A 23565-nucleotide genomic window follows, 5' to 3' on the forward strand; every position below is an offset into this window, starting at 1 on the left:
CACACATCACACAAACACATCATACACACACGCCACACACACACGCCACACATGCACACCACACACAAACACCACACATACATACCACACAACACACACACTTCACACACACACCACACACAAACATCACAGATACATATCACACACAACACACACAACAAACACATCAAACACCACACACACATACCACACACAACACACACTACATAAACACACCACACATACACACCATACACAAATATCTTGCATACGTACCACAATACACACAAAACACAAACACACCACACACAGCATACATACATACCACGTACAAGATACACACCACACACAAACACCATACATACATATCACACACAACACACACTACACACATACACACCACACATACATACCACACACAATACACACATACTACACGAACACACCACATACACACCACACACAAACACACCACATACACACCATACATACCACCACACACACACACCACACACACACACACATACACACCACACACACATGCATACACATCACACACAGAAACAACACATATACATACCACACACAGTATACACACCACTCACACACACTACGTACATACCACACACAGTATACACACCACTCACACACACTACGTACATACCACACACAGTATACACACCACTCACACACACTACGTACATACCACACACAGTATACACACCACTCACACACACTACGTACATACACACACAGTATACACACCACTCACACACACTACCTACATACCACACACAACACACCACACACACATTGCACACACACACACACACCACACACACATTGCACACACACACACACCACACACACACACACATACACACCACACACACATGCATACACATCACACACAGAAACAACACATATACATACCACACACAGTATACACACCACTCACACACACTACGTACATACCACACACAGTATACACACCACTCACACACACTACGTACATACCACACACAGTATACACACCACTCACACACACTACGTACATACCACACACAGTATACACACCACTCACACACACTACGTACATACCACACACAGTATACACACCACTCACACACACTACCTACATACCACACACACACCACACACACATTGCACACACACACACCACACACACATTGCACACACACACACCACACACACATTGCACACACACACCACACACACAAACAACACATATAGATACCACAGACAACACACATCACACAAACACATCACACACACCCATGCCACGCACACACGCGCACACACACACACACACACAACACATACATACATTAAACTCCACACCAGGCTTGTGAGATGTGAAGTAAGTCCTGATGTCTCCTCTCAAGTGAGGACTGTGACCCAACCTGAAATACCTAGGAGACCACAGCAATTTAAAACTCCACTAGCATGCGGCTAATTTGGTCTCTCTTTGAGCTGCCTGGAACCATGCCTGGAATCGCTATGACTGGCGGATGAATGGAGAATGAAGTGAGTTTAGACAGGCCTCGGTCAGGGGATATCAGGCCTCGCCAGAGCCCCCTCAAGGCTTGTAATGCATTGGATGCCCCCTTCTGCCCCCACATCTCTGGGGGCAGATTTTACCTCCTTGGGCCCATTCGTCGTCTAACAATCCTCTGGGTCAGGGAGTTCTTCCTCGTGTCCAGAGGAAGTCTCTGACTCTGCTGTGTGACTGCTGTCTGTGTCTCATCTGGCCGATTAGACTACACATTTCTCAGGGGGCGCAGAGCGAGTATCCTTGAATACCACACTGGGTAGCTCACGGTGCCAGCTACAGGCCTGGCCTGGGTATGCTGTGTGTGGTTTCTTCAGTGGAAGAAAAGTTGAAGCTCATTTCATTGTTTCAATTAGCAAACATGCCTGGAGGGAGGAGGCAAAAGTTTCCATGGAGAGCAAAACTGGGCGGCACACACTGAAACTGGAAAACCTCTACCCCAGAGCACATTCACCCCAGATGTTCCATTTGGGTGACCTGGGAAAGTGGGCATCAGGCCACCCTCAGGCCAACCACTAATTTTTGACGACTGACTTGTTCTTAAACTGTTGCCCTTTAGAATTGTCCCCCATAGTCTTCTACCTGTTTCTGAGGCCAAGTTTTAAGTGAACGTGTGTGTGTGTGTGTGTGTGTGTGTGTGTGTGTGTGACAGAGAGAGAGAAGGGATTAAACAGGGAGCCCGCATAGGGGTGTAGAGGCACATTTGACCCTCTTTTGGAGAAGATGTGAGCATTCTCTTGGGGCCCGCTGCTGCCGAGGGTGCTTCGGGAATGGGAAGTGAACTGTCCATGCTGGTCCTTACAACCTTTGCACGTGGGACCGAAACTGGTACTTTCAGGGTCTATTTGCAGAACTATCCTAACACCTTTGGAAGCCAAGTCACCAGCCACCCTCAGGCTCTAGTCCCCACTTCCTCCAGCCACGTGGATAAAGAGTCAGCAACTTCCCTTCTGTTCCTGTGACACATGCTCCAGAGGAGAATGACGCCAGCCTCCACCCCGCAGAGGAGGTCCTGACGCTGCATTCCCTCACTGCTTCCTTCCTTCCCTCCTGTAGGTGTTCATTCAATTATCTGAGCCCGTCAGATCCTTTTGGGGGTGCAGAAATGGAGAATTGCATTTTATCCGTGGAAATAAAACATGGAGCAAACAATGGCATAAAAAATACAGCTTAAGCGCTGTGGGGATTTAGAGGAAGGAGAGCTTAATTCTAGTTAGGAGACGTCAAAGAGGGCTTTATGGAAAGAAGGCATATGAACTGGAGCTTGAAGGACGCTGAGGATAGGAATGTGCAGATGTGTGGTGAATGGAGCAGGGATTCAGGCTCCATATGCAGAAAAGCGATATGGGGCCAGGGAGAGGAGATGCTGAACCTCTGGCTGGCAGAAGAGAGAGTGCATGGGAAGGGCTCCAAGTCATAGCTAAGCACCTTCACAGTGCATCCCATGGGCTGAGATTTCGGTCTTGTGTCTCACAGCACTGTGTCTGACAGCTTTTCACTGTCATCTTAACACTCATTGAAAGGGAGTCATTTTGGGAAAACAGCACGTTCCTCTGATGAACAGAAGAGAAGGAATTCTAGGACTAAGTGTAAAAGTAAGAAAATTGGGATGATTCCGTTTGGTGCAGGGTAGACTAGATGTCCAGGGAGAACAGGTGGTCAAACTGAGGCAAGGCCCTGGGAGCCCTGGAAGTTGCGCCAGCTTGGATTGCATTTGGCATGCAGCGGGGCACCACTGCGAAGTGTACGGCAGGGGAAGGGTGTGATTAGAGCTGGGCTTCAGAAATATGTACCTATCAGGCACTGGTTTGTCGGAGGGCAAGAGACAGACTCAGTGTCAGGATGTTCCTGGAATGTTTCTGGTGAAAGGTAATGACTGGAGGGTGGGGACAAGGAAATAGGTCACAGAAGCATTTCTGTGGCAGAACCAGCAGGGTCGTTGTGAAGACTGAATGATGTTGTGTGGCTTAGGCATCATTTTCACACTGCAGCCTCCACCGCTCAGACTCCTGGCCAACACCAGACCAGCACATTCAACAGTCGGGGCAGCCCTTGCACAGAAATGGCCCTTCCAAAAGCCTGCAGGGGTGCTGTCTAACAATGGGCTTCCACATGGCTTTTGGGGTGCTTTGTCTTAGATGAAAAAATCATAAAACCATTTACTCTAGGGCTTTCTGCCTTTTATGAGCCTCGCTTATGTGGAGTGAAGGTCGCTAATGAGCACAGGCATGTAAGCTAGGTAAATGTTTACATATGTGCAATGTCATTGCATCCTCAAAATAACACCATGCAACACAGTTGTCCCTTGGTATATGTGGGGAACTGGTTTCAGGACCCCCAAGTATACTAAATTTTGAGCACACTCAAGTCCTGCAGTTGGCCCCAAAGAACCCACATATAGGATAAATCTGTGCTCCATATACATGGGATTTGCATCTCGAGAATACTGTATTTTGTTGTTGTTGCTGTTTTTGAGATGGAGTTTCTTTCTGTCGCTGAGGCTGGAGTGCAGTGGCACCGTCTTGGCTCACTGCAACCTCTGCCTCCTGGGTTCAAGCAATTCTCCTGCCTCAGCCTCCTGAGTAGCTGGGGTTACAGGCACCTGCCACTATGCCTGGCTAATTTTTGTATTTTTAGTAGAGATACGGTTTCACCATGTTGGCCAGGCTGGTCTTGAACTCCTGACCTCAAGTGATCTACCCACCTCAGCCTCCCAAAGTGCTGGGATTACAGATGTTAGCCACTGCATCAGCTGAATACTATATTTTTGGTCTGCCTTTGGTTGAAAAAATAAAATCTGTGAATAAGTGAACTCGTGCAAGTCCAAACCTGTGTTGTTCAGGGGTCAACTGTAGTTCCTACTATCGTGCCCATTTGACAGATGAACAAACTGAGGTGCAAAGGTCCCACAACTGATGCTAGGAATGAAGTCTGAGCCTTCCTGACTCCGGAGCCAGTGTTGTTAGCCGTTGTACTATGTTGCTTTGATAGCTCGTTTGCATCAGGCTGTTCTAAATTGACTTTAAAAGCAATAATTTGGTTAAAAAGGAAAAATAAAAGTAAAAACCAAACAAAAAATGTATGTGTGCACGTGTGTAGTTGTGATCTACTCTGAGCATGACACCCAAATCAGAAGGGAAGGTACCACTCTTAGCCAAATGCTTCCACCCAGGTAAGATCACGGATTCTTCCCAACAGCTCTGAGGTGAGTGTCTTAGAGACATGAAGTCATTACCCAAGGCCACCGAGCACAGACGTAAACCAAGGCTATTTGACTTTCAGCCTGGTGTGTCTTCTGTGATCCCTGCAGTCAAAAACTGACAGCCAGGGCCTCTCCCAGTTATGTTGCAGGTTTTCGAGTACTTCACTTAGTGTCTGGCATAAAATAAATATTTATTGTATTGGATTGAATTGAATCCCAAATGAACCTAATGTTCATTAAGAGAGGATCTGATAAATGAATGGACACTGCATAGATGTTAGAAGAATGAGCTATCAACAATGACAGGGAATCTACTGTTAAATGAAAAAAGTAGTTTAGAGAAGAGTCAGCCTGGCACAGAGTGAACCCCACAACTGGGGTCCAGCCTGGGAGGCCACATGGGTTCTTGACTTCATGCAGGAAAGAATTCAAAAGCAAGCCAATAGAGTAAAGTGAAAGCAAGATTATTAAGAAAAGTAAAGGAATTCAAGGGTAGCAACTCTACAGGCAGAGCAGCGGCACGGGCCGCTTGACCAAATATACTTATGGTTATTCCTTGATTATATGCTAAATAAGGGGTGGGCTATTCATGAGTTTCCCGGGAAAGGGGTAGGGAGTTCCAGGAACTGAGGGTTCCTCCCCTTTGTAGACCATCTAGGATAACTTCTGGATGTTGCTGTGGCATTTGTAAACTGCCATGGCGCTGATGGGAGTGTCTTTTTAACATGCAGTTGCATTATAATTAGCCTACAGTGATCAATGAGGACCACCAGAGGTGGCTTTCATCACCATCTTGATTTTGGTGGGTTTTAGCTGGCTTCTTTACCACATCTGGTTTTATCAGCAGGGTCTTTGTAACCTGTATCTTGTGAAACCAGTCCTGTCGACTTCCTATCTCATCCTGTGACTAAAAATGCCTGACCTCCTGGGAATGCAGCCCAGCCAGGTCTCGGCCTCATTGTCCCCATCCCCTATTCAAGATGGAGTCACTCTGTTTCCAATGCCTCTTACATGTAGAGTATGATTCCTTTAGAAAAAGTTTCCTTACGAATAGCCACCTCTGTTAATATGTGCAAAGAAAAGTCTGTATAAAATGACTTCAAATTGATAATGGTACTTTTCTCTGAGGAATAGGGTCACGGAGGATTTTCACATGCTTTACAATAAGAAAAGACAGACGATACTTTCATTTTGAAAGAAGCAAAAGCTAAAAGGGGGAAGAAAAAATAAGTTGTTTCTGGTGGCAATAGATACCACCAGAAGGGGGATGTGCTCAGGCCAGGATTCTCCATGTCGGATCTCTCAGGATGGACCCTCAGTCCCCAGGGTGGAACAGGTGCTCTCTCAATCTCTCTCTCTTTCTCAACATCTCTCTCCGTCTCTCGCTCCATCTCCAATGTACTATGAAATATCTTTATTTACAACATACATATGGGCGTGCTACAAGGAACCAGGACTCTGTGGGACAATGGCTGATGCCACATATGGAACTGGAAGTGTGCAAGATGGGCTGGAAAAGTTTACAGGAACTAACTTGAAGATCACCCACTGGCTAAAGATAGAGTGATCTGGCATTTAAAAAAAAAAAAACAACTGGTGAGCTGAAACACATCAAGTACGTTTAAAATCCTTTGGTGTTTAATATAGCACCAACTCATTCTGAAAACTGGTAAATAAAGGAAATAAAACTCCAAGTAATTGTCTTCTTTCCTGGGCAAATGGTTGATGAGGGAAAGGTTTTGTTTTGTTTTGTTTGTTTTTGAGACAAGGTCTTACTCTGTCACCCAGATTGGAGTACAGTGGCACGGTCATGGCTCGCTGCAGCTTTGACCCCCTCGACTCAAGTGATCCTCCTTCCTCGGCTTCCCAGAGTGCTGGGACAGGTGTGAGCCATCGTGCCCACCCAAAGTTTTTTTTTTGTTTTTTGTTTTTTTTGATGGAGTCTTGCTCTGTTGTCAGGCTGGAGTACAGTGGTGCGATCTTGGCTCACTGCAACCGCTGTCTCCCGGCTTCAAGCAATTCTCCTGCCTTAGCCTCCTAAGTAGCTGGGACTACAGGTGCATGCCACCACACCCAGCTAATTTTTGATTTTTTTTTTTTTTGAGATGGAGTCTTGCTCTGTCACTCAGGCTGGAGTACAGTGGCACGATCTCTACTCACTGCAAGCAAGTCTTCTGCCTCAGCCTCCAGAGTAGCTGGGACTACAGGTGTGCCACCACACCCAGCTAATTTTTGTATTTTTAGTAGAGACAGGGTTTCACCATATTGGCCAGGCTGGTCTCAAACTCCTGACCTCGTGATCCACCTACCTCAACCTCCCAAGGTGCTGGGATTACAGACATGAGCCACTACACCTGGCCTAAGTTTTGTATTTTTAGTAGAGATGGGGTTTCACCATGTTGGCCAGGATGGTCTCAATCTCTTGATCTCGTGATCCACTCACCTCGGCCTCCCAAAGTGCTGGGATTACAAGCATGAGCGACTGCACCCGGCCCATTTTTTTTAATAGAAGAATTCCAACCAACAAATGCCAAAGGGATAGCAGAATTAGAAAAAGCCCTGTTCTACAATCCCTAATTATAGCGCGGATTTCAGCAATGATCATCAACGACCGCTGAAACGATCAGGTAAAATGCTGAACTTTGTAATGAATGATTGAAGCCAATAACTCCAAACCCACCCATCAGTCTTAACATCACCGATAGAGAGGCACCAGCATTATCTGCCTCCTGACAGGATACCACAGGAAGTACCCAGCACCATCTAGGAAGTATTTTTGCCACAAAACCAACCAGACCTCCAGATCTAGCTACCATTTTATAGGAATGATAAGTTCAGAGAACTATGTCAAATGACACCTCGGGATTCCAGGAACGTTTCAAATGTGCTAAACTCCTTAGAAGGAAAGACACCTATAGACATTTCAAATAAATGCAATTTATAGGCGTTGCTTGAATCCTGATACAAACAATCCAACTACAAAAACAGCCAAACATTTGTGGGACAATGGGAGATGCTTGAATTCCAACTGTATATTTAAATTTAAGGATGTTAGAAATATTTATGTACAAAATGATGTAATGCTCGGAATTTGCTTCAAAATAATCCAGGTACAGCATGTGGAGCTGGAGGAGTGGGCAGCAGTGTAGATAAACAGGCCTGGCCGTGTGGATGGGTTGTCAGAGCTGAGTGGAGTTGCATAGGGATTTATTATACCATGATCTCTGCTTGTACATATGTTTGGAGATTTTCATAATCAAACATGAAATTTTTTTGATTTTCATAATCAAAAGTCAATAAAAAATATGGATATACAACTTAACTCCTCCATCATGACGGTGGTGGGAGTGGTGTGTATGTGTGAAATGTGTGTGTGTGTGTGTTCTCATGTTCTGTTTGGTCTTAATTCAAGTTGCAACCCTGGAAACAGCTACATTCTCTGGAAAATAACTTTTTACAGGTGTAAAGAATGCCCTAACCTAACAGATTCAAGGGGTGTCAGACAGGCAGGCACAGACACCAGGCCCCTCCTTAGGGGACTGCTGGGGCCAGTCCCACACGGTTATTCCCACGGTCGAAGACCGAGTAAAACTGTCGAATGAAGACATCCCCCAGGATCCAGAGGGGCCCAGCTGGAGGGTAGATGTTAAGTCCTTGAAAGCCGCTGCTGCAGAACTGCATTCCATCCACAAAGTCCTGGGTTGGAAAAAAGGATGCAAATGACATGGGAAAGAAGGAAGTAGTGCTCCCTGGAGGCTGCCTGTGTGGTGGTGGTGGCTGGCACTGGATGGCCTTGGACAGCTGGTGGGTTCCACCATTTTGGTCAGTGGGTTCTTCCTCCTGCTTCATATGTCCCTACCCTAGTTTTCTCAATAAATTGTTTGTCTACACAAGTCCATTCTTATGGGCCCGGGGTCTATGTTCTACAATTTTGAGAATGGTTCATCTGTTATATACTTCCACCTGCCCCCACCACCATCATTTTACAACTGGGAAACCCTTGTTGCATGGCTAGAAGAGCAAAACTGTTGGCACCGGAAGACCTTGGTTTAAATTCTGGTTTCTTTGGTTTCTAGTGAAGCTCAGCTTGGTTTTTGTTAAGGGAGAGAAAGAACTCTGTTAGTAGCTACCCACTGCTATTTTCTTGTTGATGTTCTGGGAACAAACATTTGAGTGACACCCTTTAGATGAGGCAAGTAGGCATCCCTTGTTCAAGAGAAGAGTATCACCTTCTCCAATCTTAATTTTTAGTTTGGCAAAGATGTGCTCTACCAGGCAAGTGTGGTCTTTCCAGCGACTTGAAATTTGAAGTTGCTGATGAGGGTGTGGGAAAATTTGCAGAGGGCTCAGGGAGACTTCTTGAGAGGAAGGACATGAAAAGTCAACGTTTTTACAGCAGTTTTGATGGATTGAGGTGACTCTGATTGAAATCTGCTGGTGGGAAAGAACCATGCACCATACTGGGAAAGAACCAGCACAAGACCTTGTGATCCACCTGCCTCGGCCTCCCAGAGTCCTGGGATTACAGGTGTGAGTCACCACGCTTGGTCAGGTCATGTTCTTCTAAAATGATCTTCTAAAGGAACCACACACCGTACTGGGAAAGAACCACACACCTCCCCTCCCCTGGCTTCTAGGAAACTCCCACTCTTTTTTGGGCTCTCCAGCGCCTGGAGCACATCAATGATTTCCACCTGGGCAGGGACTCAACTCATATGGGGGAAGGTGAGAGTGTGGGGGTGCTAGGGTGTGATGGGCGTGTGGACTGATGAACAGGGCTCAGTCTAAATGTCTCACTGGTCCTAGTGTGGTGCTGACAGTGGCAGCTCCAGAATCCCTGTGTGGCAGGAGCTTAGGGGACTTACCATGAAGCTGTGTTTTAAAACAAACATTTGTTTTTATTTGGATTGTCTGTTGGTGGCTTTGGGAAGGAGTTAATAGAGGCTTAGGGGTAGGACTGAAGCCCTCAGTCTCTACCTTAGCACCCCTCTTCTGATGCAGTTACCCTGATGGTGTCAGTGACTCTTGGAAAAATTAGTGTGTTGAAGTGTAGTGCCAAATACCTACAATGCTGGAAATTCAGACCAACTGTGGTGTGAAGTGCTCACAGGTGTCCAAAAGGTCCAGGAGTTCCCTTTCTACTTCACCCTACAAACTTGAGAATTTACTGCAACAAAAGACATTTTCTTGCTAGAGGAGGAACGTTAATTTGAATGTTAGAACAAATATAATCTTATTCTCCACTCCTCCCTGCAAACAGCTCATATCTTGAACCATTTATTTGACTCTCTGAGTCTCGATATTCTCACCTATAAAATGAGATAGTAATAGCTCCAGTCTGACCTGGTGGTAGAGGAGATTAAACTTTGTCAGTTGAAAAGTCCTACATGGCAATATCAGAAGACTTCCTTAAATGGCTTGCCCGAATTTTACTACTGCTTCACGGCAGAAGTGGAAATTAGAACAAGCCCCATGGTCTTTCCATCAAAGGCAGCTGTGTCCCTCCCAGAGGGGATGCCACCTCAGAGTAGAACAAATGCAGGGCGGGGCTTAGGGTAAAGGCAGGCAAAGTGCAGGCTACTGAAAAGGGGAAGTGGTAGGCATGTGGGGAGGGCCTTGTGGCCTGCAGAATAAGGAAACAGTTCTTACCAGCAGGGTGTAGGCAGTTGGGCTGAGGGTGTAGGGGACTCCGTTGATGGTGAAGGTGACATCCGGCATGACATTAAGGTTGGCGCACTCCACAGCATACTAAAACCCAATATGGAAGATCCATTTAGAGCCTTCCCACTTCCCAAGAGAAGGCCTGGCTCTCCTGCCCCCACCATTCCCTTCCCCAGGCAGGCACTCACTTCTCCATCCACGGGGGCTGCCCCGATGGCATTTTGCAGCTGCTTAATCTTGTCGGGAGGGCCAGTGATGAGGGAAGTCCCTGTGTCCACAATGGCCTGGCAGCCCTCGGAGCAGAACATCACAGTGCCTCCCACCTGGATGCTGAGGCGACAGGATTGCAGTCAGCCCACCTTCCCTCCCCTGGCTCCTAGGAAACTCCCACTCTTTTGTGGGCTCTCTAGCGCCTGGAGCACATTAATGATTTCCCCCCACCATATGAATGTTCCTCTGTTGTTTTCTACTGAGATTCATAGGAAGAAATCTGTTTACTTCTTGACCCAGTGCACACACACACCCATTCATGCAATTGAAGTGCACTCTGGTATTTTCTACTACATTCCAATTCATCAAAAAGTGTAGGTCATGATCTTATGATCTTATTTATTTATTTATTTATTTGAGATGGAGTCTCACTCTGTCGCCTAGGCTGGAGCGCAGTGGCTCGACCTCAGCTCACTGCAACCTTTGCCTCCCAGGTTCAAGCGATTCTCCTACCTCAGCTTCCCGAGTAACTGGGACTACAGGTGTGTGGCACCATGGCTGGCTAATTTTTGTATTTTTAGTAGAGACAGTGTTTCACCATGTTGGCAAGGATGGTCTGAGTCTCTTGACCTTGTGATCCACCTGCCTCTGCCTCCCAAAGTCCTGGGATTACAGGTGTGAGCCACCACGCCTGGTCAGGATCTTCTAAAATGATGTCATGACCCATAAATAGGTGAATTCCTACAGTGTGAAAAACCCTCAATAGACAGTGAGCATTGAGACCTTTTATTTTTTGCATTGCTAATGCCTGATACCTTGCAGGAACTCAATCCTAGCTAAATTGAAACTTGAACTGCACTTTTCCAATTCCTGCATTGTCTAGCACAGCGCTAGGTATGAGGCAGGCATGTAGTCCCACTTCATGCCCAGATACTGTATATATTTCCCGGCTCAGTTTCAATGTAATCCCCTCCATGACGCACTGGAGGGTTCTTCAGATAGAAGCTGTCGTGCCTGTCTGCTGGACCACGTCGGTGGCACCTCTCTTGGAGCACTGATCACCTTCCATTTTATAGGATAGCAGTTTGGGTGCATCTCATCTTCTGTACAAGTTTTTTGAGGGCAAGATCTGAATCCAATTCACCTGTGCAAACCCCCATGTTACTCATCCCTTGCCTTGTGTGTCAGGTGAATGCAGGTCAGTGTTGAAAGAACAAAGGGGAGCAGGCTGTGCACTAGTATTGACTGTCTGTTGAATTAAAGGCACGCCACATGTACAAGGAAGGAAGCTTTGTCTGCTGCCCTGGTTACAGAGGTCCCTTCCTGCACACTTGCTCAGCACCTCCATACCTTCAACCACAGTAAGCTTCTGGCATCCTCTGCTAGCGACCAGTGGTTTTTCAGTTAATTCCGTTTGAGTTGTGCCTCTTGAGTTTACTCCTAGTACTGTAACTACTTCATGGGGAATACTCACTTATCCAGCGCAATCTGCCAGTAGCCTTGCTTGGTGACTGGGACCCAATTCAGGCTCCCAGAGAAATGGGAGTGGTCGTAGCCTCCGAAAATCAGCTCACTCCCCGCACCACCTTCTGGGTTACTACATGGAGAGAAATACAAACTGTCCAGGAAGGGCCACTGCAAAACTCTAGGGGTGGGCCTCAGCTAAGACACTTTGCTTCTTGGTCTCATACCAAGCAGCCAGGTAGGCAGAAACATCAGCCTAGGCTTTGAGACCAGGACTCTGACTACTGCAGGTGGATTGGTCTGGGCCTTTTTGACACAAGATTAGAAACAGCTCCCCTTGACCATTTGTGAATGTCCTTCTGCTTCTTGGATAAAAAGGTTAAGGAGTTGGGAAATGGGGCCAGCAGGTCTGTCATTCAGAACCAAGACCAGGACCATCCTGGGTGGGTACACACTGTGTGACTTGAAGCAACCCCCAAAGACACCTTTTCCCAAGGTATCTTCCCCACTATGGTTGTGACGGCACCTGGTGTTTTTGTGTTCTTCACTCATTATGTTAAGGCAAAGAGGCTGATTTGAATGTATCATGACTTACTAGAGCTTGAACACTTATTTTTATTGGTATTGATATCTCAGATTATGTTCTGGAACCTAGCAAGATTCGGGAGAAATCGGACCTAAGACAGATTCATTTTGAGGAAGAAAAGGATCAGAAAGATACAAAACTGAAATCAGGGTAGTAAAGAGGGAGAGAAGGGAATACCTGCAGGAATTTTAGGACAGTGGTTTTAGAGAGGGAGTGGGGAAAGGAACTCACATTTGTTGATTACCTTGGTGCAAGGCCCTGTACTGGGGATTTTGTCTATCTAAACTTATTTAACTCACATCAAACTAGTGGTCCGTGGAAGAAACTGAGCCTCAGTGAGATGAAGCAATGTAAGTGGCAGGATTCAAATCCAGGTTGGTCTGACTGCCAAACCTCGATATTCCCCATTACAGCCCACTTTTCCCAGGCGACGGGAAAAGGAAGTTCTGCAAGGGGAAGCAGAAGTGTCTAGACAACCTGCCTTTCTCACTCACAGCTCTGCCTAGGCCTGGTCCTGAGTGTCGTCATGCTGGAGAGGAAGCACAGCTTGATAGGGAAAATCCAGGACCCTCCATGTGGGAGAGGGGAAAGAGAGGAATGGACTTATGCTGAAACAGGGTGAATGCAGGCCAGGTCTGACCTGGAAGAAGTCAGGAAGGTCAGAAATCACTTTCCTGTGTAAGGAGGAAGAGGAGATGACCCTCCAAGGATGCCGGGCAAGAGTGCCTAGAAACGTGTGAGCCTCATGACCTTTTCCAACAACAATGCAATTTTTTAAAATGTTGTAAAAATATGTAACATGAAATGTACTATCTTATCTATTTTTGAGTCTACAATTCAGTAGTGTTAAGTATGTGCACACTGTGTAAAATCCAGACCTTTCATTTTACAGAACTGGAATTTTATACCCATTAGGCCATCAACAATGGTTTAAGAACTCCTCACTTCCCCTCCCCAGGCCCTGGCAACTGGCAGTCCACTTTCTGCCTGCGAATTTGACTACTCTAGGTACCTCACCTAAGTGGAATCATACAGTATTTATCTTTTTATGACTAGCTTATTTCACTTCGCATTATGTCCTCAAGTTCCTTCTGTATTGTAGCATATCTCGGAATTTTCTTCCTTTCTGAGGCTGAATAATATTTGATTGTTTGGATATGCCACATTTTGTTTATTCATCCATCAGTATGCAATTATTTTATCGTCAGCTTAACTTTTCATTTTTTTCTGCCTGCTCCTCCTGCAGGTGCTGTCTTTCTTGTTTCACTGTGTCCCCAGTGTGAGCATCACACACAGCATATAATAGGAGCTTGATATTTAGTGACAGCATCAATGAAGAACCAATCCCAGAGATTCCTTAAATTTAAGCCAGTGTAGTAGAGTTTACAAAGTGCTTTCACAACTACTTGATGAAGCAAATCCCATTTCCTCAATATTCAGAGAGGTTAAATGTTTTGACTAAGATCACACAGCTGATAATAGACCAAGCTAAAGACCCAAACCAGGTCTTTTGATGGCTAAGTCAAGTGCATGTGTTGTCTCCCTATAGTTATAACTGACTTTAACCTCACAGTCTTGATGGGTCTCACCTGCTCATGTAGACAGAAAACATTGGCAAGTCCACCAGGTTCTGAGCCATCATGTTGTCAAACACTGGAGTCTCTCCTCCCACAGCCAAGGAGGGGTATCCCAGGCCTAGAATTCCATCAAACTCTGCATCCACAAAGGTCTGGCCTGGCTCTGTGACACTTTCTCCAAACTGCTGGCCAACCACGGTCAGTCCTTCCACCTGGCAGGAGAAAGCCCACAGGAAAATGGCACAGGGGATTGCTGGCAAAGAGTTTGATCCCTGGATTCTCCTCTGTCTTTTTTTTTTTTTTTTTTTGAGACGGAGTCTTGCTCTGTCGCCCAGGCCGGAGTGCGGTGGCCGGATCTCAGCTCACTGCAACTCCGCCTCCCGGGTTCACTCCATTCTCCTGCCTCAGCCACCCGAGTAGCTGGGACTACAGGCGCCCACCACCTTGCCCGGCTAGTTTTTTGTGTTTTCAGTAGAGACGGGGTTTCACCGTGTTAGCCAGGATGGTCTCCATCTCCTGACCTCGTGATCCGCCCGTCTCGGCCTCCCAAAGTGCTGGGATTACAGGCTTGAGCCACCGCGCCCGGCCTCTCCTCTGTCTTGAAGCTAATTCTTCTCCTTCCCAACTTTCCTTGACTAAATAAGCACAAAGGTGCTTGCTATATTCTCAAGAAACAGAACATTCCAAAACCTCAGAAGCCCTCATGCACCTGCCAATCATTGTGCCCCTACTCAAGAAGAGCCAGTCTCCTGACTTCTAATAGCGTATCTTGGTTTTGCCTATTTTTTGGATTTTATATAAATGGAATCATCCTGTATGAACTCTTTGGCATCACTCAACATTGTGCTTATTGCACACTGTTTTTTTGTAACTTGTTTCAGAAAATTTTGCCTACCCTAAGATCTTGAAAACATTTTCCCATGTTTTCTTCTAAAAGCTTTATTGTTTACCTTTCACATTGAGATCTGGAGTCTATCTGAAATGTGGTAATGTGTAAGGTAGGAGTCAAGATTTATTTTTTTCTATCTGGATATTTATATGACCTGGCACTACTTAATAAATATACCATCATTTCCTCCACATACTGCAGTGTCCTGTTCAACATAAATCAGATGACTGTGTGGATAGGTTTTGTGTTTTCTGTTCTGTTCCATTTGTATATTTTTAAAATTCTGTGCCAACACCACACATCTATATTGCTGTAACTTTATAATAAATCTTAATATTTACCAGTGTTTTTCTTCAGCAAGGTTGTTTTGGTGTATTACATATCCATATAAATGTTAGAATCAGTTTGTCAATTTCTAAGAAAAGATGCTCTTGTTTTAATTGGAATAAAATTGGCTCTATAGATCAATTTGAAAAAATTTGACTTTTAAATAAAACAGAGTCATTCAGTCTATGAGCATGGTTTAGTTTTCAATACAGGTCTTCTTTTAATTTTATTCAGTAACATTTGTGATTTTTATGCAAGTCTTTTACTTTTATTTAGTAAAGGTTTCTATTATCAGAGTAGAGTTCTTGCACTTTTTTTTGGTTAAATGTGCTTCAAAGTAGCTATGGTTTTGATGGTGTTATAATGTCATTAAAAATCTATTTGCCATTTGTTTTACTTGCTACAGATTGAGCATCACAAATCTGAAAATCTGAAACTGAAGTGCTTCAAAATCCAAAACTTTTTGAGTGCCAACATGACGCTAAAAGAAAATGCTCACTGGAGTATTACAGATTATGGATTTTCAGATTTGGGATACTAAACTGGTAAGTATAATGCAAATATTTCAAAATCTGAAAAAATTTGAAACCTAAAAGACTTCCAGTCCCAAATATTTGTGATAAGGATCCACAACCTGCATATATAAATACAAATGATTTTTCTTTGAGACGGAGTCTCATTCTGTCACCTGGGCTGGAGTGAGTTGGTATGATCTCGGTTCACTGCAACCTCCGCCTCCTGGGTTCAAGCAATTCTTCTGCCTCAGCCTCCTGAGTAATTGGGACTACAGGCGTGCGCCACCACGCCTGGCTAATTTTTGTATTTTTAGTAAAGACAGGGTCTCACCATGTTGGTCAGGCTGGTCTCAAACTCCTGACCTTGTGATCCACCCGTCTCAGCCTCCCAAAGTGCTGGGATTACAGGCGTGAGCCACCATGCCTGGCCCTAAATGATTTTTTTATGTTGACCTCATATCCAGCAACTTTGCTAAGTTCACATATTAATCCCAATATCCTTTCTGTAGATATTTTTGGATTTTCTACTTATGGAATCTTGTCATACATTAAAAACGACAGTGTTATTTCTTCCTTTTCCATCTTAATGTTCTTCGTTTCTTTTTTTCTTGTTGCACTGGCTAGGATTTTCAGTACAATGTGGAATAGAAGTGGTGAGATTGAGTGTCCCTGTCTCATTCTTGATCGTATGGAGAAGTCTCTCAACAATTCACCATTAAGTATAAAGTTTGCTGTGGGCTTCTTTGTAGATGAAGCCCTTCATCTTTATCAGATTAAGGGAGTTACTTCGTATTCCTAGTTTGCTAAGGGTTTTTCTTGAAGTCATGAATAGATGTTGAATGTTATTAATCTATTAATATAATCATATTGGTCATATGATTTCTCTCCTTTTATTCTGCTAAATGATAAATTCCTAGAAAGATGACCCTTGGTTAAGATGTATTATCTTTTTATACACCACAATATTTTATTTGCTAGTATTTCATTTAGAACTTTTGCATCTACATTCATGAGAGAAAGATTGGTCTGTAATTTTATATTTTCTTTTGTTATAATGTCCTTTTCAAGTTTCATTATTAAAGTTATGCTGGTTTCATAAAATGAGTTATAAAGTGTTTTTACTTTATCAAATATCTGGAAGAGTTTGTGAATTTTTTTTTTTTTTTTTTAGTGTTTAGAAGAATTTATCAGTGAGGCTTTTCTTTGTGGAGTTTTTTTTGTGGAAGGATTTTTTAATAACAGTATACCTTTAAAAGATTCACATTTTCTAACTTTTGTTTTTGCATCAGTTTTGGTGTGCTGTATTTCTCAAGGCATTTGTTGATTTTTTGAAGATTGTAAAATGTATCAATATAAAATTATTCTTGATAACTTTAGTGTTCTCTTTCTCATTTCTAATACTGTTAAGTTGTATTTTCTTTCTTTTTTCTTAATTAGTCATGTCAGAGGTTAACCAATTTTATTACTGTTGCAAAGAATTAATTCTTGGCTTTGTTAATTTCCTGTGTGATTTCTCTATTTCATTAATGTCCCATTCTACTCTTTATTATTTCCTTCCTTTTGATTTCTTTGGGTTTGATTTACTATTGTTTGTTTATGGTTTGCTCATTTTCTTGTTATGTGTTTCTTGAAATAGGAACTTAGATAATTGATTATTAGCATTTCTATTAATAATACATGCATTTCAGGCTAAACGGTCCCTTTAACGGCTGCATTAGCTTCATCTACACATTTTGACATGTCCTATCTTTATTATGTCAGTCAGGGTTTGATAAGAGAAGCAGAGCCATTAGGAGGTACTATAGATATATATGAAATGATATGGATATTGATATTGATTATATGCAACTGTGGGTGCTAGTTAAACAGTGTACTTGCTTCTGGCCTGGTGCTGCAGCTGCTGTCTACAGTTTGCACAGCAGAAAGGGAAAATAGATGTCAAGTGGGAGAAAAAGGGCCAGTTGGAACCCATGAGTGTGAGGGTGGACTGGAACCCGCATTGTTCTCTCCCTGTCCCCAAGTCTCCATCCTCAATGATGGGGATGTTCTGCAGCAAAATCTGATGATTCATTATAGAGGTAAGTGCACACCTGGCCCTGGAGTCAGAAAAACTGAGGGAAGGAGCAGTGCAGCTGACATTGCTGTGGGCTTGGCTGCTGCCCTACACCAGCCAGGTGAGCCAACAGATAGGTGACAAGCTATAGGCTCGAATTCCCCTTTCTATTCCCGTTTCAGTGCCTTCCCTGCATCTCAGAGGTTACTGTGAGGATCAGTTTGGGATATAGCCGTCTAAATAGTTATTTGTACTTTTATATATATGGTGTGTAATTAGATATACAATGTATATGTATATGTCATAATATATATAATTTTATATATCATATAATATATACACATTACATATATGACATGTTGTGTTAATATATTATATAATAGATTAGCATATTATATATTAATATACACAACATATTAATATATAACACATAATATGTTATTAATATAATAAATTATATCACTTATAATATATTATATAATTAATGTTATATAACATTAATATAATGTATTACATATCATAATATATATCATATAATAAAATTATGCAATTATTATAGATTATATCTAATATATATTATATCTATATAAATATACAGATGGATATATATAGTATACTATATATTATATATTCATACATATGGATATTATATATTATATATGTAATGTGTGTATGTACACACACACAAATAGTTCCAATAGAAAATGCAGTGCATTGTTTTATCTTTATGATATTTTTACATAGATGGTGTTTTTCTGCTTCTGGCGTTCTTTCAGCTGATAATATGTCCTACTCCACCCACTCTAAGGGATGTTGATGAAAGCTGTGCCCTGCTGGCCTCGGGAATACCCCCTCATGGACCAATGCTCGCCAGGAATAGGTCAACCTCTGTTTCTCCCAAGGCCCAGGCATATATTGCTGTCTATAAGCCTGAAAAAGTACCTGGTTCTCTGTCCCCACATTTGTCTGATTCCCATAGTTCTAGGACCCATAGGACTTCAGAGGGAGTCAGAGGGTCAGAGGTCAGAGGCAGTTTGAGGAACAGCTCATGAGCTCAGCACTGAGTTCAGTTTGGGCCTTGGCCTTTGGACAACTGGGTTTCTGCCTTGGCTCTGTGACTGGGCTCCCATTTCAGACCTTGCCCCCTTATTTTACTGAGTTCAAACCTCGCCCGCTGACGTGGGCTTCTTTATCCTTCAAGATGGCGACCTGGTCTTATCTCCTCAATGCCCTAGAGACTGGAGATCCAGCTGTGCACCCTGTCACCAGGCTTTGTGCACTGGGCACTGCTTCCTGCCGCTGTGCTGTCCTCCCCCAGGGCGCAGCGTGCTGTGCAAACTGACCCACTGCTACCATCTCAGGTTGGGAGTGTTGGTCCCCCTTTCCCCTAGAAGTTAGTCCTAACCCCTGTTTCCACCCATTCCTGAGGCAGTTTTGAAACCCAAGACCTCTGAATAAGTCTCCCAAGTTTCTGGCCAAGAGAGAAAAGATGAAGGACTTGCACTCACAGAGACTTGGTCAGCTCCAATGATCCCGGACAAGCTCCCGGTTCCATACTGAATGGAGAAAGATTGCCCCGGCTGGCTGTACGTGCTGGACTGGGAAGGCTGGAACCTGGTGTGCGTCTCTGGAAAGAAGTGCATTGCTCTTGCCTATGCCATCGGCTCACTGCCTGCATCCTCGCCCTGGTGCCACCCAGCCCCAGTGCAGCAGGGTCTCTTCCCTTAGCTCTCAACACTGAGGGAGAGCCCCTAGAAGCCTGGCGATGCCCCTCCCTAGTGAGCAACTACATTTCCCTGTAGCTACAGATGTGGCCTAATTGGAAACCAAACAGCTGTCCCTGAGCAAATCTGATTGTCCACAATGACCTCATGAGGCACACCAAGATAAGTGCCATTTATCAGGCGCCAGCCACAGTCCCTGCCACCCGTTGTGGGTCAGAGGTTGGCCTTCAAAAGAAACTCAGGGGTAAGCAATTGCCCCAGGAAATTACTCCCAACTTTTCTCCCAACCCGTGGACATCTCTAGCCTTGGGGTTTCCAGGGAGATTCTGTCGCTGGGACTTGTCCTATATCGAACAAGACATCTTTCTGTAGCTCTTCTTTTCCAACCCTTGCTGAAACCTCTGAGTTACCTGTGGCCAAATGGACCCACCCATGCCATTGTGCCCCACCAGCCCCATCTCTGTGCACCAGGAGATAAGGCTACCAAGCCTCCTTGAAGCAAGCAGACTGTCTACACTAGAACCCAACTAACCTACCTGCTCAGAAATAACCAATTAAATTAAACTTTCCCCTACATTCCTTTGGGTGTTCCAAAGGAAGTGAGTCATTATGTCTAAGATTTCTCTTTTCATTGACTTTCTTTCTATTAATTCTGATCTGTATGGAAGTTGCTCTCTTGAACAGCAGCCACATTTTGGTTCTTCCTTGGCCTTGCTCTATCTCTGCTGTAAGCAGTTCCAGGGCAGACTCAAAGATGGAGAGGGGAAGCTGGTGTGGCAGGGGTGGCCAGTTTCTGGAACCTAAGCCCCGCTTCCCCAGAGTACCAGGTTTGGCTTCCCAGAACTGGCCCCCAGACATTCTCTGCTGGTGCTCCTGGCCCCACTTACTGCAGGCTGGGCTGGTGCAGTACACAGAAGGGACCCAGAGATTGGAGGAGCCAGTGTCGAAGATGACAGTGAAGTTCTGTGGTGGGGAGCCAATGGAGATAGTGCCGAAGTATTCCATCTGCAAGGAAGAGTGAGAAGGAAAGCAGGCATGGGTGGTGGCGAGGGACAAGGGTACTCACCAGGAAGCCAAGGGAAAGCTCCCTGGGGCCAAAGCCTGGGGTACTACAGACTGGAGTTTACAGAGCCTAGGAAGTGGCAATGCTGGAAAATAAAAGGTAAAAGGAGCAGAGAAATGGCCATGAGTGAGGAAATCAAACCAAGTCTCTGGCTACTTCATTTAATTTTACTTGCATTAACCTGATTTTTATAAATACATTGTAGGAGAGGCAGTGGAGAAAGAACCACCTGTTTTACAGACTAGGGAACTGGGGCTGGGAGAGGTTAAGTAACTTGCCTAAGGGTACACAGCCAGTAAGCTGCCCAGCGGAGAGCAGAAGCAGGGGCCTTCAGTGTGGGATGATGCTTTCACTCCCAGCCCTTTCCTTCTGCAGAGATCTCTGACATTTGGGTACATTGGGGCCTGCTTAGCCAACTCCATGGCGACCCAGGGAATCAGTCCCCAAGGATCATCCATCCAAGTGAAGAAATCCACAATGGCTTTCAGCGCTACTGATATGGCACTGGCCATGCCCTGATGCTGGGCCTTCCTCCAGCTCCCACCTCTCCCCAGCCCTGACCCCAGGAAGCCTCACATCCAAGTAGTTGATGAGGGGTTCATTGGCACTCTGGTCCATTGAGCAGGACTCGGTGAACTGGATCATGTCCAAATTCTGGGATTTCCAGAACTCAGAGAGCTGGTTCCGTGCCCGCAGCTTCTTCTTGAGGGACGGATGCCTCCTGAGGGGCACCCTGGAGACAAAGCCCCATGTGAGGAGGAGATGTACTTCTACCTCCCTCTTCCCCCTGTTCCCATCCCATTTTCTCAGGGGCCAACTAGAGAAGACAGAGGGGGTGATCTGCAAGACAGCATGCAGGGTACAGGTGGGATCAGCGTCCTCTCTGCCATTCAGACTGCCCGGCCTCATCTCTGCCCTGGAGAGTCTTAGAATCTTAGAGTGGAAATGGCTCCCCTCCTGGAGATGAGCTCTTTGAGATCTTCTAGGAAAGTGGAAGATGTGGGGAGGTCTGCAGTTTTACATGAACATCACGAAGGGCTGATTTAAAGGAGCAGAAAACTCTTGGAGGCAGTGATGGTCAGTCCCCTGGGGAAGCACTGGGGTGCTTTGAGCTACAAACCACAACTGCAGGTTTCTGCTCTTTTGCAACACAAGAAGCTCCCCGGGACTTGGGAAGACACCTCCGTGGAGGTGGAGGCAGGAGGATGACTTGTTGAGGACTGGAGATGAAGGCCATACACAGGCGGCCACTGGGTAAGCCTCTTCCATGCATTGATGCAGACCCTCAGCTTCTCCTCCTCTTCATCTCCCTGTCAGCTTTCCTATCCCAGGGCAGCCCTGAGCTGCAGGGCAGGGGACTACCCAGCTGAACACAGTGCGGGGATGTCTCCTCACCTGTGAAGTGATCCTTGGGCCTCTCCCAGGTCCAGGAGCACCAGCAGAAAAAGAAGGAGCGTTTTCATTGTGGGTCCGACGGTCTGACCAGCAGCTTCTCCCTTGCCCACTCCTTTCTTCTCTCCCCGAGGGCTGTGGGAACGGACTTTCCCTAACTCTCAGACCTACCCAGCCCAGTCGGAGGGCTGAATGATAAGGCCCTGAAGTCATTAGCCATGCCCAGAGTAAATACAGCATGTGGAACAGGGCGTTCCCCCTCCACCTCTCTGTCCCTTTCCCACCTACAAGAGGAGTGTGAGTCTGGGAGTAGAACTTGGGGGTCCGTGCATTCCCTGTGAGCAAGAGGGTCTTCTGAGGCTTGGCTTCTCCCAGGGCCTTGGCACCTCCCCTGACCCCAAGAAACCCTGTGTTAATGAATCCAGAGGGCAGCACATCCCTGGCCGCCTGGAAGCGCCCACTGAGCTGTTACTGCAAGTGCTCTAGCTGGAGACTCCGGAGGCATGGGAGCTGACTTGTCATGGGTGGCAGGATTCTCACTCAAAGTATTCATCCGTCTGTTTTCTCAGTGATTCTTATTCTCTTCTCAGTCTCTCAAATGCTCCAAAGGCAGTTTACCCTTCCCTGGCCCACTTTGAAGCACAAACCAGCACTCCTCAAAGGTCCTGAAATGGGAAAATGTGGCTGCGGATTTGTGGAGCCCACTCTCCTGACTCTAAGGACTTGATGAATCTGGGGCTGGGGCTCAGGGGTGTATGGAGGAGAATGCAGGGGCAGCGAGGGAGGGTCAAGGGGGTCAGCGTCTGGAGCAAGTGCCTGCATGAGTCTACTAGAGAGGCCACGACAAAGTACTGGGTGCTGAAACAACAGAAATTTATTTTCTCACTATTCCGGAGGCTGGAAGTCCAAGATCAAGGAGCTGGCAGACTTGGTTGCTTCGGAGTCCTCTCTCCTTGGCTTGCGGATGGCTACCTTCTCTCTGTGTCTTCACATGGGTCTTCCCTCAGCGTGTGTCTGTGTCCAGATTTCCTCTTATAAGGACACTAGTCATACTGGAGTAGGGCTCACCCTAATGACTGCATTTATCCTTAATACCTCTTTAAAGACCCTGTCTCCAAATACAGTCACATTCTGAGGTACTAGGGGTTAGGCCATCAACACGGATTTTGGGGGACAGAGTTCAGCCCTTAACAGTGCTCAGGGACAATAGGATCTTCTATCTGTTAAGTGGGACTAAGCACAGGGGTGGAGAGTGGGTGGGGCTCAGGCCTTAGTTACCGCAGTGTGTGAAACCCCCTCACCATCAGCCTATCTCTGTGGCCACCCGCCTCATAAACAGATGGTGGGGCT

General features: G+C 45.4%; 1 protein-coding gene across 2 annotated transcripts; it reads right to left on the reverse strand.

Annotated features, from left to right (window-relative positions):
- Window positions 1-7382: 7382 nt before the first annotated feature.
- On the reverse strand, window positions 7383-22412 carry CTSE (cathepsin E). 2 transcript variants are annotated; one of them, XM_033198017.1, is made up of 9 exons: window positions 22219-22412; window positions 21400-21556; window positions 20648-20765; window positions 19545-19663; window positions 14265-14464; window positions 12100-12222; window positions 10604-10745; window positions 10404-10502; window positions 7383-8450 (listed from the first exon to the last, which is right to left on the reverse strand). In XM_033198017.1, the coding sequence occupies exons 1-9, from the start codon at window positions 22284-22286 to the stop codon at window positions 8286-8288; spliced, it is 1191 nt and encodes a 396-aa protein (XP_033053908.1). In that variant the 5' UTR covers window positions 22287-22412; the 3' UTR covers window positions 7383-8285. The 2 variants fall into 2 exon arrangements, with proteins under 2 accessions (XP_033053908.1, XP_033053909.1); XM_033198018.1 differs by lacking the exon at window positions 10604-10745 and having other exon boundaries at window positions 8243-8450.
- Window positions 22413-23565: the final 1153 nt, after the last annotated feature.

The sequence above is a fragment of the Trachypithecus francoisi genome, unplaced genomic scaffold, assembly GCF_009764315.1.
Source record: "Trachypithecus francoisi isolate TF-2019V2 unplaced genomic scaffold, Tfra_2.0 Lachesis_group5, whole genome shotgun sequence".
NCBI lineage: Eukaryota > Metazoa > Chordata > Mammalia > Primates > Cercopithecidae > Trachypithecus > Trachypithecus francoisi.

Coding starts and splice junctions, on each gene's coding strand:
- CTSE (XM_033198017.1), bottom strand. CDS start 22,286: ATGAAAACGCTCCTTCTTTTTCTGCTGGTGCTCCTGGACCTGGGAGAG. Junction 21,557..22,218: donor GCCCAAGGATCACTTCACAG/GTGAGGAGACAT, acceptor CTTTGTCTCCAG/GGTGCCCCTCAGGAGGCATC. Junction 8,451..10,403: donor CAACTGCCTACACCCTGCTG/GTAAGAACTGTT, acceptor TTTCCAACCCAG/GACTTTGTGGATGGAATGCA.